The 17677-nt window shown below is 38.9% G+C and overlaps 1 protein-coding gene across 2 annotated transcripts in view; it reads left to right on the top strand.

Annotated features, from left to right (window-relative positions):
- Positions 1–1024: 1024 nt before the first annotated feature.
- AK4 (adenylate kinase 4) overlaps positions 1025–17677 on the top strand; it is a 28367-nt gene continuing 11714 nt past the window's right edge. The window contains exons 1-2 of one of the 2 annotated variants that reach the window (XM_032218512.1): positions 1025–1338; positions 2155–2306. In XM_032218512.1, coding sequence (XP_032074403.1) covers positions 2162–2306 — 145 coding nt within the window. In that variant the 5' untranslated portion in view covers positions 1025–1338; positions 2155–2161. Of the gene's footprint in view, positions 1339–2150; positions 2307–17677 lie in introns of both variants that reach the window. The other variant, XM_032218511.1, reaches the window with a different exon arrangement.

Below are 17677 nucleotides of genomic sequence, written 5' to 3'. Positions count from 1 at the left end.
CCAATTTAGCCACTATTGGTTTTTTTAGACATGGCATCCTATCGTTTTCTGAAAGACAAGTGTTACACATCTCTCTTTTGCACAAATTTAGTGTGGTAGTTAAGGTGCTGGCCTAGAACCCAGGAGACCGAGTTCTAGTCCCATTTTAGGCATGAAAGCCAGGTAGGTGACTTTAGGCCAGTTGCTCTATCTCAGCCCAACCCACCTTAGGGTGTTGGTGTGAGGAAAAAAGGAGGAAGAGATTTTATGCATGTTTGCTGCCTTGAGTTACTTATAAACTAATAAAGGTGAGGTGAACAAGCAATCTGGATTATATTTTCAGAGACAAATTTGGAGGTTGGCCTATAAAAGTGTTTAACAGTTTCTTCACATTCTCTAGCAAGCAACTGCATTTTTATTCCTTTGCAAACTTTGGAAATCACCTTACAGAAAAAGCAAACAGGTTTAAACAGGCTTCTAAAGAAACACGCTTAAGAAACACGCTTCCACCAATCATCCTGGACTCCCTATTCATTCTTATTAAACATCACTTCCTTCCATTTCCTTGCCAGGACAGTAATGTATTTCAGAGACTACCCAAAAAGGGGAAAAATGACGAAAGGAGGAAAAAAAACTATTTGAGGAAGAACATTTCAGGGTTAAGTTTTTTAATATATATATAATGTTTTTTTAAAAAAATACGAGGGTTACGTCTGATTCAATTCTGCCTGGCTAACCCCTCTCCCCTTCCCACATATGCACCTCCTCCAACGTTTGCAACATTATAAAACAGCAGCACCTATCTTGACGCCGCCCCACCCTTCCCGCACGGCCCAACTACACCTACATTCCAGTCTCTCCATCCAGTCCTATGGCAAGGTGGATGAAAAGGGTGGATCGCGATTCAGCTAGGTTAGGCTTTCTGGAACTGGTAGTCGAACGAAGTGGCAAGTTTTATTGAAAGGCGCCCGACAAAGCGCCGTTCAGGACTACAAAACCCAAGACACCTCGCTTTAGAAGGGGGCGGAGTTGGTTTGGCTCTTGACTCCAACTGGTGGGATTTCCTCCCCTCCTTACGATGTAGCGAAGCTCCTGCTGATGCTGTGCGCAATTGGGCAGAGTAATTGGGGAACGGTTTGCCTTTGCGAAGACACTCTCTCCTCTCTCGCTTCTCTTAAAGGCGCAGGAGGAACTGTGGAGTCTCGCATTTTCTTTTCGGATCGAACGAAGATCGCGAATATGTGAAACAATCGGACGACTATTTTAAAAAACGCCATTTTGCGGACTTATTCTTTTATACCCCCCCGCCCCTTCCTTTAGGTTTTGTGCGCTTGCTTTCTGTTGTTCGGAGAAGCTGGGGTGAGTCGCTTGTTACTTCTGCTTAACAGAAGAGCTCTTTCAATCGGGTGTGTGCCTTTGCCGAAGGGCTGAGCCGAGTCCATGAGATGGCAATCGGTCATTAAAAGTTTTGCACGGGAGCCGTAAATCTGACCATCTGGGTCCGGAGATACTTAAGAAGCCCGATGCTTGTAACTTCGGCGTTTTAACTTTTTTTTATCAGCCTGAAGAAAGTTTTCTTGCGAATTCCAGGGAACCCGTCTGATCGCTTAGAGGCGTTTTTGGGAAAGGAGGGGGGGGGATCTCGCTCACGTGCAACTCAAGAGAAAGTGCCCGGCGGTCCCTTCTACCTAAACTTTGCAACGTTTTACCATCTCGTTCTTCGCCCTTTCCCAGACTCACATCTTGCTGGGCTTTTGGAGAGGGAAAACGGTTCAGGAGGAAGTGACAACCCACCATTCAGCCTTCCGCGCTCCCGCCGCTGAGGGGCAAGCATTCCTCTTCGGTGTCCAGGGGTGACACAGGGAGGTGGCGAGTTAAGAAAACTTTCGCTTCATCAACGCCATCGAAATAATACTCGCGGGAACAATCCACCGCGGGCTCCGATCCCGATTCCTTTCTATGCCAGTCCTTGCGGTGACTTAAAACCCGCCGGGGTGGTCTTACGGCTCCCTGACTTGGAATAAAGGGGGAAGTTAGGGAAACTGAGTCTTGAGGGGTGGGTGGGAGAGAGGGGTCCTGCTTTTCTCTCGCCGTCGGCACGGGTGCGGGGTCCCCGTCTTCCTTTCGAATCGGAATCCCGACGCTTTGACTTTGGACTCTTCTCTCCTTAGGTAGAATTGCAATGGCTTCCAAGCTTCTACGAGCCGTCGTCTTGGGTCCCCCGGGATCCGGCAAAGGGACCGTGTGCGAGAGGATCGCCAAGAGCTTTGGCCTCAAGCATCTTTCCAGCGGGCAGTTTTTGCGGGAGAATATCGGGGCGAACAGTGGTAAGTAAGTCGGGGAGGGGGGGAGAGGGAGGGCTTCTTTTCGCCTTTTATTTATTTATTTAGATATTCCAGTACGTGTCTCTTTGCATGCAGGCGAATCTCGGCCAGATCGGCTCCCCAGTGGTAGATGGAATCTGCACGGACTTCTTTAAAAAAATGCGTGTGGATCTGTAGCCCTTGGAAGGGGTGAACGGATTGGCCTGTTTATTTTTTGGGATGTGGGGTGGGAAGTCGCGGGCATGTGCCGTTTTTAAAGAGTTTTGAGCCTGCTATTTACGGTCTGTGTTTTTGAGTATTGACAAATTAGGATTATTGGCAAATATACCAGTCAGGCAAGATAAAGATTAAAAAACGGTACTCTTAAGGACTTGTAAAGGGGAATGGAATAACACTTGGACTGTCCATTTTGAAACGCTTTGATCCGAAGTGCCTGCCTTACAGCAGGGTAGAATCAGTTGTATTGTGTGTTATATATCTGTTCCTTCATACAGATGCATTTGATTCATGAATATCTAGTAATAGGCTAATAAAACAACGCGTTCTGTGTTTCTTGCTAACACAGTGTTACTTGATCCTTTCAGTCTTTTAAATAAATTTGTAAGTATCTCCAGAGAGCTTTTAAGTTATTGGACTGTTAGAATTAGCTACAATCCTTCACCATTTCTCTGAAAGTGAACTTCCCTAAACTTAATAGGGCTTAGTACAGTACATGTGCATATACTACAGCTTAGTATATGCACATGTAAGATTGTGGTGTAAATGAAGTAAGTTTAAGAACTTTTTTTGAAAATAGATAATGCTATATGCATATTTCTCAAAGTATTTTTGAAATTTGGAAGAAATAATCTGAGTAATCCAGTAGTTACTTCAGCAAATTTAGCATTAGGCATTTAGTATTTCTAATAACTAGGAGTTAGAACAACAGGTTGTTCTCATTGAACAACTGTTGATATAAAAAAGTAACTTTATGGCCATCATTCTGTTTATAATCTTTGTAGGTGCATAAAGTAAAGTAAAGTTGAAGTAGGATTGTAAGTACTGTCATGATTTCACTTAGTGATCACTTCACTTAATGACCAAGTTGTTGGTCCCAGTTGTGATTTAGAGAGGACTACTGTAGACCCTACTGTTTCAGCAAGATTTACTATTAAGTAGTGAGAGTAGTTAAGGAATGTGGTGTCTCAGTGGCTAAGATGCTGAGCTTGTCGATTAGAAAGGTTGGCAGTTCGGCAATCCCTAGCGCCTTACTTGTCCCAGCTTCTGCCAACCTAGCAGTTCGGAAGCATGTAAAAATGCAAGTAGAAAAATAAGGACCACTTTGGTAGGAAGGTATGATCACAGAGGTGTCTTGGGACAGTGCTGGTTCTTTGGCTTTGAATCGGAGATGAGCACCGCCCCCTAGAGTCGGGAACAACTAGCACATATGTGTGAAGGGAACCTTTACCTTTAGTGAGGGATAGGGTTATATTTCAGGCTGTCAAAAGTTGCCAGTTTTGTGTCTGCTCTTCTTTGGAATTTGGATTTATGCAACACTGTAGCATTAGCCATACAACAAGCAAATATAGGTGCTTATTGCAAATATCTGGTTAAAGAGCCCTTTGGAATCTGGAGTCTTACTTGGCTTTTTGTGTTCCATCTTAAAAATTGTGTTCAAGAAAATAGGTGGACAAGGGAAACACTGTATTGGATTAAATCAGAAACCAATTGATTTAATATAGTTAACATGATTAGTCTCTGGGTAATGAATCATTTTTCTGTCCTTGTGTTACAAATAATTATGACTGTGCATTTATAACCACCTTAGAGCTTCATGCAAGCCTTGATTTGCTGCTTGGGCAACAGATTTAATTTAGTTTGTAAGAAGCTATTATTTTGACACTTTCTTCTGTTGGAAAGCTATGGAATTATCTAGAATTATATACAGTGATAGCAATAGCAATAGCAGTTAGACTTATATACCGCTTCATAGGGCTTTCAGCCCTCTCTAAGCGGTTTACAGAGTCAGCATATCGCCCCCACAGTCTGGGTCCTCATTTCACCCACCTCGGAAGGATGGAAGGCTGAGTCAACCTTGAGCCGGTGAGATTTGAACCGCTGAACTGTAGATAGCAGTCAGCTGAAGTGGCCTGCAGTACTGCACCCTAGCCACTGCGCCACCTCGGCTCTCTAATGGTGATGGTGATGTGTACATGTAGTCTTCAACTTATGGCCACAATTGAGCCCAAAATTTATGTTGCTATGTGAGACATTAGTTAAGTGAGTTTTGCCCCATTTTACAACTTTTCTTGCCATAGTTGTTAAGTGAATCACTGCAGTTGTTAAATTAGTAACACTGTTGTTAAGTGAATCTGGTTTTTCCATTGACTTTGCTTGTCAGGAGGTTGCAAAAGGGGGTCACAGACAGTCATCATAGATGTGAGTCAGTTGTCAAGCATACGAATATAAACACATGACCATGGGGATGCTACAAAGGTTCATAAGTGTGAAAAGTGGTCCTAAGTCACTTTTTTCAGTGCTGTTGTCATTTTGAACATTCACTATGTGAACTGTTGTTAAGTCAAGGACTACCTGTATTTCTAAAATTGTGTTTTGCACCCAAAGCTTTGTTAGGCTTACAACTGCTGTAATTTTGACTGTCTATAGCAGTGTTTCTCAACCTTGGCAACTTTAAGTCCTGGGGACTTCAACTCCCAGAATTCCCCAGCCAGCTGTGTTGGCTATATCGGTCAGATAAAAGCATTTGTGTGATACAGAAAACTTGGATGATCATGTATATTTGAAGAGATTCTTATTGCACATGGCCAACTCGTGACCTGCTTGAAACTGGAAGAAACCACAATTGGCTGGTTTTGCACCAAGTTTATAACTGGTAGTTTACAAGTCTTAATGGTCAAATTCACACACAAACCACAGCCGTTCAGATCACATCGTGCACCCAACTTATAGAAAGCTGCATTATCATCTATTCTTTCTGGAACAGAAAAAAAGCATGCTAGAATTCTCATTAAACTGGGACAAGAAATAAATAAAACATTGACATTGAGACACCAAGAAGTTATGCTATATATTATTTTCTCTGGTTAAATAAAGGACAATCTTTTACTACTGCTTTTAACACCATCCTCAATAGCCATAATTCTATCCCATTTCCTATTCTGACAGACAGGGCTGCTATTATAACTTGATTCTCCTTGAAATTCCTTCCACCAGTGAGGTATCTTGGAAGGAGATCTATTTGTTTTTAAACTTTACATAATTTTTCATATACCAATATTCTGTAGTTGAACATTGTTGGCCTTGAATTATAGAAGTGAGAGGTAATAAATTCAGACTTCATTTAATAAAAACATCCAAAGTTTTAATGTCATGGCTTTTTCACCTTTTCCAAAGAGCCAATAGTTGAGACTGAATAGCCTCTGCTGTTTGATTTATTATACCTCTCTGCTCAAACCAAATTTGTGTAGACTTTTCTCTTTCTCTTTTTGTATATAAAAATTATTGTAAAAGAGCAAATGTCACTGTAACTAAAAGATATAAATCGCTTTCTCTCTGTGTGCAAATGATTTGATTTTTATCTTTTGGTTGCAGTGACATTTGCTATTTTATAATAATACCAAGCTCAATCTTGATTTCTTCTACGTCCATGCATATGGACATATATGCATTATAAATCTGTGTTTAAAGACGTCCTATAAGCACAATAATAAAATGGAATATATCTCAACATTGGTGCCATTTAATAGCCAAAGTATTTGCAAACTTGGAAAACTGCTTAAATCAAGGAGATCTAATGTTCAATTAGTGAACTCCTTCTATACAGTAGTCCTGTCTCTCATTTCTCCATTTTCATTCCCCCCCTTTCCTCTTTTCAGCATTGGCTATGTATATCTATACTTTTAAGATTATAGTTCATATAGTGAGGCAGTATGCTATGATACACAAAAATTGATGCTAGAATAAAGGTGCTGCTCTTGCTACAAGAGATTAATATGGCTATTTTTTATTATTTATTTTGGAAAGGAGCTACTTCTTAGAGATAGTGTTTTGTATTTTGTGTTGCTTGCTGCCTGATCTTAGGGAGGAAAAACGTGTTTTTTCTTGATCTGTTTTACTCTTTGGGGGTTCTTGGATGTTGCTATCTTCATTGACTCTTCATTGGGGTTCACATGTGACAGTGGGATACCAAGGTACTTGTAGCTAGTCTGTATGTCTGCTTATGGTAGTCTCAAAGCTGTTTTATCCAAGAGGCAACTGAACTTTCTTTCTTTTTTATCAGAAAGTCCAATTGCCTTTTGAAAAAGCTCCTTTGGGACAACCATGACCTGGATGACTGAGAATCTCCATAGACATTTGGTGCACTGGTAGATCTGCCCCATAGTCTTAATTACCTTTCTTCTCTATACTATCATCCGACCAGAGCTGAAAATGCTGCAGCAATGGTGCCCACACATCTCTGTGGCAGAACATTTTGTGCCCATATAGGCCTTACCAGCCACCTGCGGACACATCATGGCCGGCCCACAACCAATTAGATGTCAAGGTTCTCTTCGAACATGATGGACAAACATCATCATCATCATCATTATCCTCCAACCACATTTTCTAGTCCAAATCACATCCAAATATCCTTACTATTGATCTGTGTCAGTGGATCAGCGAGTCCCTCAATGTCTTGTTCACTCTTAACATACAGCTAGATGTCATCTATGTAGAGAAGGTGACTACTAGTAATTTCTTTGCTGGTTTGTGACCATAATAGAAAAAAAAGCAGTTTCAGTCTGTGTGTGTGTGTGTGTGTGTGTGTGTTTAAATTCTCATCTAGTAATGATTTATTATGAAACCATTTTGAAATTGTAAGATCTAAAATGACCATTATAAAATATTTTCTTTTACTCCCAAAAGAACATTACAGGTAAACATCATCAAGAATCTTTATTGTGACTTCCAGGAGGAGTGGCTGATTTTGATAGTTGAGCTATAACATTCTTAGTGCATTATTTAATTTGGCTGGTATTGAATTAACCATAACAAATGTGCATGTATGGTTATTAATGTACAAGCTTGTTAAATCAGTAGCTTGCTCTAGTTTTTTCCCCAAGGTACAGTGGTACCTTTCCCCTGGTACAGTGTAGTATCAACTATCTCCCAAAGGAAATAAGATGTTTTAGCTTGAAGATTTTAGACTACTTCACAATGGAGACAAAACTGTATTATATATTTAAAACAAAAAACTAGAATTGGTAACAATGTTTTTAACTTTATTTTAAAATAGCAGTTGTCTGAAATGCTGTTTTGCTCATCATAGTAGAGACATAGTTGTTATTGTATAAGAACTACATTCTTATCTAAACACCAATCTGTCACATCATTTACCTTTAGAGAAAAACAGGATAAATGGCAAAAAAGGAAATTAAGTAAATCTACCAAGTTCACTATTTCTTCCTGAGCATTTTTATTCATAGGCCATAGATGTATTTAGAGCAGCAGCGTTTCCAATTTCAGTGGCTTTAAGATGGGTGGACTTTAAATCCCAGAATTTCCCAGAGGTTTTAGAAAAACTGCTCTGCCTATATCTGTGAAACTGTATCATCATCCTCTTTTATTCTGTTCCATACAGCTTACATTCCCTTTTATATGTATGTATGTATGTATGTGTGTATGTGTGTGTGTATATATATGTGTGTGTGTATGTGTTGCATTTGTGCTGATAAATAAATATTGTGAATATATATAGATCTATTTCAAGCTATTTAGCTCTCATCAGCTAGCCATACCCTTACTGGGATTTGAACCTGGGCTATATTACATGTTAGGCAGACATCTTAGCCATTAGGGCACAGGCTCTTATCCATTATCAGCCAAGCCAGGGTGAAAGGTATCTATTAGATTTTACAACCCCCGGTATGCCCAAATATGGGAGGAAGATCACTACTTCCATTCTCTGTCCTTCGGCTCGTCACAAGAGACCATCCAGGCAGAAATCTAATAAGATACCTTTAGATTAGAATCTAATAGATACCTTTCACCCTGACCTGGCTGATAACGGATAAAAGCCTGTGGCCTAATGGCTAAGATGTCTGCCTAATATGTAATATAATCCCGGTTCAAATCCCAGTAAGGGTATGGCTAGCTGATGAGAGCTAAATAGCTTGAAATAGATCTATACTAGTCTCCCTCCCTCTCTCTCTCTCTCTCTCTCTCTCTCTCTCTCCCTCCCTCCATCCATCCATCCATCCATCCATCCATCCATCCATCCATCCATCCATCCATCTATCTATCTATCTATCTATCTATCTATCTATCTATCTATATATTTGCTGAATGTATGTGTGTTAATCTACCCTTAATACTTTTTCATTAAGGACTCAGACTTTTATCTTCTCACAGTCATTCTACTTTCAGTTGCATTTCTTTCCTTTTTCTCTTTTCTTGTTTGTTTTCCTCCAATTTTGCTTTTGATAGTCCGCCTCAAGCCAAGAACTTCTCCTGACCCTTGAATCCTTCACCAAATCCTTCAGTCTTTACTGTAAACAATAAAGTCAAGCATGTTTTTAGATGTACGTTAATTCCTTTGCCATGGCTATGCATGAATAGACTTATACTTCAACCATGCATTAAACAGAACTGTTTCTAAGCAGATACTCATCAGTTATTGTGATTCATTCTTGGACCTCCAAATGACCTGATTGCTGCTTTCACCTAGGGATCTGTTTTTATCACCTGACATAGCTTTTTTACTTGATCACATTTGTACAGAACATTTTACTAAGAATTTATAAATTTTCATTATCACTATTCACTAGAATGAAACATGCAACTGCCATTTACTACTGGTTCGCTTGTGCAGAAGCATCCAGGTGGGTAGGTAGAGCCTACCACCGGCGCCACTACTGGTTCTACCGAACCGGCAGCACCCCACCTCTGAACTGCCACCGCTTTTGAATACCTACTTTCTTAGGCCCACAAGAACTATGAAAATTTTATGCATAAACTCATGAATGAATAGAAACGGATACTTTTAGTGAGTCTATGACCAGGCTGAGACATATATGTTTTGTTCCAATCTGAAAATGGATTGAAATTTGAAACATGTCTGTTCTGAATTGTCATTCACCCCCAGCAAACTACTTTCTGATGTAATTTTAGTCCTTTTGTTCATTTTTAATCCTACGCTTTGGTTATCATATTCATTGATCATACTCTACAGCATCAGGCTGTCTTCAAATCTATTATATCCACCCCTATTTTTTAGTTGCTCAAATGAATTATTTTTTTAAATGAATGAAATGTATTTATGTTCTGTGCATTCTGCTTTTGTAAAATCATTACGCATATAAAGATAGTTAAGAAATCTGTATTGAAAAAACCTACATTCTTAATAAAATCACTTCGCTTCCCCTACCAGGCTTATAGTGAGATGAACATGGTGAGATATTATTCCAACCTCATTGTTTTTAACCAAGTCTTTAGGATGTAGGTAAAAGTTTTTTTCCCTATAGAAGTAGGACTGATATTATACTCTAATAGGTGATGACTGCTATTGCTATTGCTATGACCAAGTGCTTTGAAGTAAATAATCAAATGTATATATAAACTCTAAGGCCTTCATAATAAAATATCAGAAATAATTACTATGATGTATTTATTTTAATAAGAAAGCAATACTTGATCTCAGTGAGCAGATCATAGCTATTTCCCAGACTTAAGTCTGTGGGTATATATATATATAAACATATGCATATTCTATTTTAAAACAGGTTTGCAACATACATTGTTGTGAAAAAAATATGCATGTGCAAAGTGTTGCTATAGGTCAATTGCAGTCGCTTGTTGCATAACTGTATTTTGCTTGTTATTTCTAGTGATCTGAGTCAAGCTTTGTAGGAAGATTACAAAGAAGGGCATGGATTGCCATAAGAAACAGGCTAAAGGCATGTGTGCAAATGTGTGGATTTAGCTCTTTATTTTTTTTAAAAAAATCTCTATAGCTCTTCAGTGACAAAATATACACTCTCACCTCTTGGCCTGATTTTAATGACACTCCTATTTATTTAACCTATGACTAACTCTTCTGTTATTCACTTGGCTACCAGTTTTCCTGATATATCATTTCCCACATAAACAGTATAATTTTAGAGTGATCTGAACGGATTTTTTTAAAGCTTACTGATAGGATTCTTGATTTCCCTCCTCCTAATTTCTTATCCCTGCCTATATGCAACAAGTATTAAAATAAAAATTCCAAATAAGAAAGATAGTATTTTCAGGATGTGTGTGTGTGTGTGGCTTCTGCCTTTTTATTGTTACTAACATTAATGATTTGTGACTTTTCTTCCTTTGGTTGTCGTGGTTACTGCTTTCAAATGATTGCCTTATGTTCTGAAGTGTCTTCTTTTTAAAGGGAACCTTCTTACAAGACTTACCAATATGCTGTTAACACACATCTCACTTTTAGTTCGGCTCACACAACACAGTAGGTTATAATGGGGCTTGCTTGGCTTACTGTGTTGTGTTGAGTCAACATGTTAGATAAACCAAAGCAAACTGTGTTTAAACAAACTAGTGCTTAATAAAAGAACCTAATCACTGTTATCAGTCTTAAATTTGGGCTTTACTCTTTATTATTCAAATAGTAACTAAAATGAGTTCCTAAGACATCCACAACAATAATATTTATAATAAATTAGAATGCAGCCATAAAACAATCATTGAAGATGTAGATTGAAGTTCAGAAGCTCTGGATCAGGATGAAGAGCCATTCTTGTTAGACAAGTTTCGTTTAATATATTGATTTGGGGAATGTTCATGATTACCTCTTTGCTTTTTGTAATATTTTACTCTATTTTAATTGTAAGATGCCCAGAGGTACTGGAAGTGGGGGGGGGGGAGCTATAAACGATTCAAATAAAACTAAACTAATAATTAAATGTATAGCTTGATAAATATGTTAAGGCACCTTCTCCCTGAACATTGTAAGGGAAGCGTGAATATATAGTATTCATACTTCTATTTAGTAGAATTTAAGAGTCTAAAAGTCTTCTTAGATTTAATTCACCTCAACTTCCTGGCAAGGTGCCTTTGGAAAAAACCATAATGAGAACCTTTCAAAAACATAAGCAATTTTGCATAGGACTAAGTGGCCTTGAGATTACATAGGCCTCAAGCCATTTAGGGATTTGAAAGAAAGGATTGAATAAAAAACCATAGACAACCAGTTCAGGCTTCCAAAACAAAAAGATATGAACAGATCAGCTTCATTTACAGTTAACAACTCTGGCGGCCCTCTTTTTGTATGAGTTGAAGGTTCGAATTCTTTTACAAGAGTAGCTCCATGTATGGTACACTGTAGAAATCTCTTAGGAACTTTGATTGGCTCTGGTTAACCAAGCTAGATTATCCCTGCTAGGTTTAAGTTGCTGTTACACAACCAGCTATAACTGGGAAGAGTGGGATTAGTGGCAGAGATTCTACTGTTGTGGCCCGCCAGTGGTCAGCAGAGCTGGCAGCAGATTCAGACAGTGAGGAGGTTGGGGGGAGGAACATGGGCCAGTCCTGGAGTCTGGGGAAGTCTCTGATAAGAGCTCTGTGTCGGACGCAGAGAGGGAGCCAGAGCCATGTGCCAGTTATCAAATGTCCTCAGAGTCAGACATCAGTGAGGCAGACAAACAGCTGGAGCCTGTTCCCAGTGTGCACATGTGCAGAGTTGCCAGATGAAGGGAACAGATAAAGAACGGGCCGAATTGGGAGCAAGGCACAGGTGGCCGATGAATGGCCCCTCCCAGAGGAAATAAAAGAGGAGCGAAAGGGGAATGGAGTTTGCAGGAGACAATTACTTTGCTTAATTGGTTCGTGACTCTCCAAGACTCCTTGCCAAGTTCTACAGATATTGGCCTGTCAGCTCTCTAGCCCAGTGGTTCCCAAACTTGGCAACTTTAAGACTTGTGGACTTCAACTCCCAGAATTCTCCAGCTAGCTCTTCTGGCTGGAGAACTCTGGGAGTTGAAGTCCACAAGTCTTAAAGTTGCCAAGTTTGGGAACCACTGCTCTAGCCAAATAAGATCTGTGACTGTAAATCCTCCCTTTAAAAACTTTGCTGTATGTGAATGAGCAAAATTCACAGTAAATTAATAAAAGGTGTTTTTTTGGGGGGGGACCAGGACTTTGTTTCATGCTTTTGGGAAGCCTAGTTCAGAACGTTTACTTGGATGTCTTATATTAAAAATGAATCCAGGGGAGTGTTGAACTGAAATCTACTTTTTTGTGTTTGTGTATTGAAAACAAACCCCAACCATGCTTAAAGGCTACATGTTAAGCATGCTGGTTAAACTTTGAAAACAGGCCACAGCCCAGGGTCTCTGGAGCAGTCTCAAGTTCCCTTTATTTCAGTAACAAGGGGGCAGTTTTTAACAGGGGGCCTATCATGGAAAACTGGAATAATTGTTTCCCCAAAGGATTAAGGTGCTAAAAGAGGAATAAATAGAACTACTCATAAAGGAGAGTGAGAACTACTCCACTCTTAAAGGAGAGTGAGAACTACTCATAAAGGAGGCTGTCAGAATCCCAAAATGAATATGCAACTGTTTCTTTCACAGAATATTTAATGACCAGACTGCTCATTGGTGTCAGAAATAATCCTGTCCTTCAGGACTCTGCCCAAGTTTCATTTCCTTCCTTTATAGAGTTAATCTCCTCTCTAGCCCACTGACAATCTGTGTCTTTTCTTGACCTCACAAGAACAAAACCATCTACCACATTCTTTTCTTCACCATTAACTGTGAATTCATTAAGCTTTCTAGTTGACAAATCTTTGTCATCTGCCTGTTTAATATTAACCCAGATTTTTCCCTTTCCATTTTACTTTACTAATGAGCGATTCTGAATCTTTCAGCCAACAAACTGCCACTGCTTTGTTATCTTAGATTGTTAGAATTTCATCCTCCAATTTTGATTCATGCTCTTTGTCTCCCTTAGATCCATTATATTACATTTGCATTTTATTATTTATATACACACAAACACACGTGTGTGTGTGTAATATATATGTAATATGTGTATGTGTATTTGTGTGTGCATATTATTATGATGTATTATAATTTATTCACTGCTTGAGTTAAATAACTCCTATCTGTCCCTCTTCTGAGCCACTTTCTCCAAACTGAGTTCTTACAGTAGCTCCTTGTTCATTACAAAGGTTTCGCAGAAGATTAATCAGATGTTCTGACACACCCATTAGCATTAATCCATGTCACATTCTGTTATGGATGCATTCTCATTCTCATTTTTGTATTCCTTTTTTTGTTTGTTGCTACCCTTGAATCCTACAGCTTCCTCTTTTCATGCTTTACACTGAAAGTCTGCAATCAGTTGAGTGTCCTCATTGCCGAGGCCTCCATCTTTCTTTTCCTTTTTGGAATTTGGAAATAATATTTTTTGTTGGGTCTTCATAGTGGCCCTTAGGTTTTCCAATCACTCCTTCAGAAGAATGGGTCCACACTTATGACCATGACATTTGCCTAATACCACCAAACAATCTGCTCATGTAGGTGCCTTGAGTTATGACCATAACTACTTATGACTAGAAATCCTGTCCCAATTGCAATCATAAGTTGATGACCACCTGTATATTCTTTATATTTATCTATATTCTGAGTTCTCCAGGTGAAATTGCCTTGTCACGCTTACTCTCTTTTAATTTTCTAAATTGAAAACTTGTACATTCGATATCACTACATTGCAGTCTGTTCTACAATCTACTGATTGGGTTGTGTACCTTCTTTTTGCTATTATATAATCCATTTTCCTTTTTTGTGTGTGATGCTGTTCATCTAGTGATGTCCATAAGTTACTTGAAAAAGCTGTTGGCAATAAACGATTTGTTCCCCTTGCAAAACTCTGTTTTAATGTATTTCCTGCATATTATGCTGAGCGGAGTTGCTTTTTGTAAGATGGGTGACATGTGATCAATAAATAAAATACCATGTTTACCCATTTGTACATTATTCTTGCTATAAAACATATTAAATCTTTTCTCGGAAATCAAAGTTTAGTCTAGCTGCAAATACATTCAGTAATTCACTTTTTTGCCTATATGTTAACAAAGGTAGACTTGGTAGGAGATAAGATGTTGTCTTAAAGTTTCCCTTTCATCAAATGATTCCCCCCCCCCATCAAATTAACATGTATAATAAATTATGTGGGTTTGTTGCTCATAGGCTGCTACATTTTGCAGGAAAAGACTTGCTAAAACATTCTGGATGTACGTTCTGGATGTATACTTTGATAACTTTCTATTCAAAGCTTTTATGTATAATTTGTAATGTGTAATTTGAAAACTGGTGGATCCCGTGTAGGATGTTTCTTTTTTTTTTTTTTAATGTCCAGTTCTGTATAACATTCCATTTTAATTGTTGCATTTGCATGCCATCCAGAATCAGACTGCCAGTTTATACTGTAAATAAATAATCCAATCCATGACTAGTGTGAATGCTGTTTTAGGACTGTTATTTTATTTGAGGATTTTAGATATTGTCTGGAACCCAGGCTTACTTACGGTAAAATAAGAATATATTTAATTTATCTAGCTTCTCAAGGTTAGAGCTGTCTGTTTTGGAAGATCTGATTGCCTGAACTACTACAAGAAAGGATGCATTTATTTTCTGATAATATTGGTGCTTTTGAAATATTAATATTAAATGGGCAAAGAAACATAAAATCTGCAGTTCCAGGAACCACAATATAGTTCCAATATGATGCAAGAAATGTAGCAGTTGCATTTAAAAGAATAGCTGATAAACAGTATAAAATAAATTTCAGATCTTAGGCACATATATCAATTTATCTCTCTCCCCAATGCAGATGGCTTCACTTGTTTGTGCGGCCTGGTTTCTGGCATGCTGTGGCCTGGTGCACGTCCACAGACCGATGTAAAATATTCAGTTTATCCCAGAATTCTCTGTTCTGACAGCTAAGGAACAGGGGTTAATATTGAAAGAATTGTGGAAGATTTGGGGGGTTTTCCCCCTTAGGTCTGATTGGCGCTCCCTGATTATCTCTTCTCTGTGGCACTCCTGCTAATTTTCTGGTCAGCAAAGGTTTCAATTCTAAGACACCTTATACAAGTAGTACCCTTTTAGCAAATGCTTGGATAGTAACTCTTCGCAGTTATGACAATGGTGAAAAAGTAACTTGTCCCTTCCCACCTGTCTCATTCCCCACCCCCTTTCCCTCTTCACAGAATGGAGAGATTGCCTAAACAAGCTATCTGTTCCTGAGTTTTACCCCTCTGTAGCACAAGTGCTAACAGCAAGTTAACAGTCTGGGCTCGGTGACTTTAATGAGTTGATTAGAACCCTTCAGTCTATTGGCAGCTGCTGGCAGCATTTGACAAGATCCTAATCAGTTTCATACTAAATACTTTCTTTTGCCTCCTTCATGTGTCAGTATGCTAAGCAAGCAGCTGATGGTATCACATTCTTTCTGATGTGCATCCTCAATTGTGTGCCTGCTTTACTTTTTTGTAATCCTATCTTTTCCAGTGAATGCAAATATAAACAATTTTTTTCTTGCTAGTTATCTTAGCACTATGGTGAGGATTCTAAGGAGGGCAGTGGGGAATAGAATTAGAATAAGAATAGAAATGGAATAGAAATGGAATAGAATAACAGAGTTCTATTCCAAATCCCTGCTTAGGCAGGAAACCCTATACCCGTGATGGTGAATCTATGACACGCTTGCCACAGGTGCCACGCAGAGCGATTTCTGAGGGCATGTGAGGCGTTGCCCTGTTAGCTCCAGCGGGCCTGCGTGCGCTGGCTAGCTGATTTTCACTCTTGATTTTCGGCTGTTTTTCGCTTTCCAGAGGCTTCAGGGAAGCCTCCTGAGGGAGAAAAACGGCCCAATGGGCAACCTGAAACCCTCCACTTTTGGCATGCCTCAACAAAAAGGTTAGCAGTCACTGGCCTACACCACTTCAGACAAATGGTTATCCAATCTCTTCTTAAAAACTTCCAGTGTTGGAGCATTCACAAGTTCTGGAGGCAAGATGTTCCACAGATTAATTGTTCTAACTGTCAGGAAATTTCTCCTTAATTCTAAATTGCTTCTCTCCTTGATTAGTTTCCACCCATTACTTCTTGTCCTACCCTCCGGTCAGAGGTGGTATTCAGCAGGTTCTGACCACTTCTGGATAACTGGAAATTTTGAGTAGTTCGGAGAAGCAGTAAATACCACCTCTGACTGGCCCCGCCCCCATCTATTCTCTGCCTCCCGAGTCCCAGCTGATTGGGAGTAAAAACCAGTAGTAAAAAAATTTAAATCACACCATTGCCTCAGGTACTTTGGAGAATAGCTTGACTCCCTCTTCTTTGTGGCAACCTCTGAAATATTGGAACACTGCTATCATGTCTCCCCTAGTCCTTCTTTCATTAAACTAGACATACTTAGGGAAGGCAATGGGGAATTTTTTTGGGGGGCCTTTTAGCTGTCTTCCTCCTAAGTCAATTTCCAGAAACCTTTCTTGCTGTTTGGATTCATTCAGACGGTTGGGATCGTATCCTTCTGATGCTGTAAAGCAAAGGAAAACTGAAGTAAAATTGTAAGCACGGTCATGGTCGTATGATTTTCCACTTAACAACCAGTTCAGTTAATGACCAAGTTGCTGGTCATAATTATGGCCTGAAACAAGGCCCACTGTAATGTCTCTCCTAGCGTTAAGAAAAGCAGCAATTATACTTGCCTTTTGTGGGGATGGGGATGGTTGTTTTTAGAAAGTAACAAATGGTCTAAGGCAGTGGTTCCCAAACTTGGCAACTTTAAGACTTGTGGACTTCAACTTCCAGAATTCTCCAGCCAGCTCTTCTGAGTTGAAGTCCACAAGTCTTAAAGTTGCCAAGTTTGGGAACCACTGGTCTAAGGGCTCAGAAATAAGATTTTGGAATTAATTATAAAGAATCTTTCCTGTGGGAAAATGCTTATTTATTTATTTATTTATTTATTTATTTATTTATTTATTTATTTATTTATTTATTTATTTATTTATTTTAAAAAACAAGATTTTAAAAATTGAATGCTAGAGGGAACTAGAAAGATTACAATTAAAGGAGAAGAACATTCAAACTTGACTTAAAGTTACAAAATGAAGCAAAATGTGTTAACATTGGACATATTGAATATCTTTGAACAGTGGTCCCAGAAGTTTATTTTAATAGTGTCTGACTCTGTAGATAGACTATGTCTAAATGATGTTATTGAGGGGGAACAATACCCAACCTGACAAGATTGAGACTGCATTGAAAATGGATTTTAAAATGACTACAAGAATGACATGGGAAAATGTTGTACTAGACATACAAAATTAATTGATTTTAACTGAT

Source organism: Thamnophis elegans, chromosome 5 (assembly GCF_009769535.1).
Source record: "Thamnophis elegans isolate rThaEle1 chromosome 5, rThaEle1.pri, whole genome shotgun sequence".
NCBI lineage: Eukaryota > Metazoa > Chordata > Lepidosauria > Squamata > Colubridae > Thamnophis > Thamnophis elegans.
This window is presented reverse-complemented; position numbering and strand designations above follow the sequence as displayed.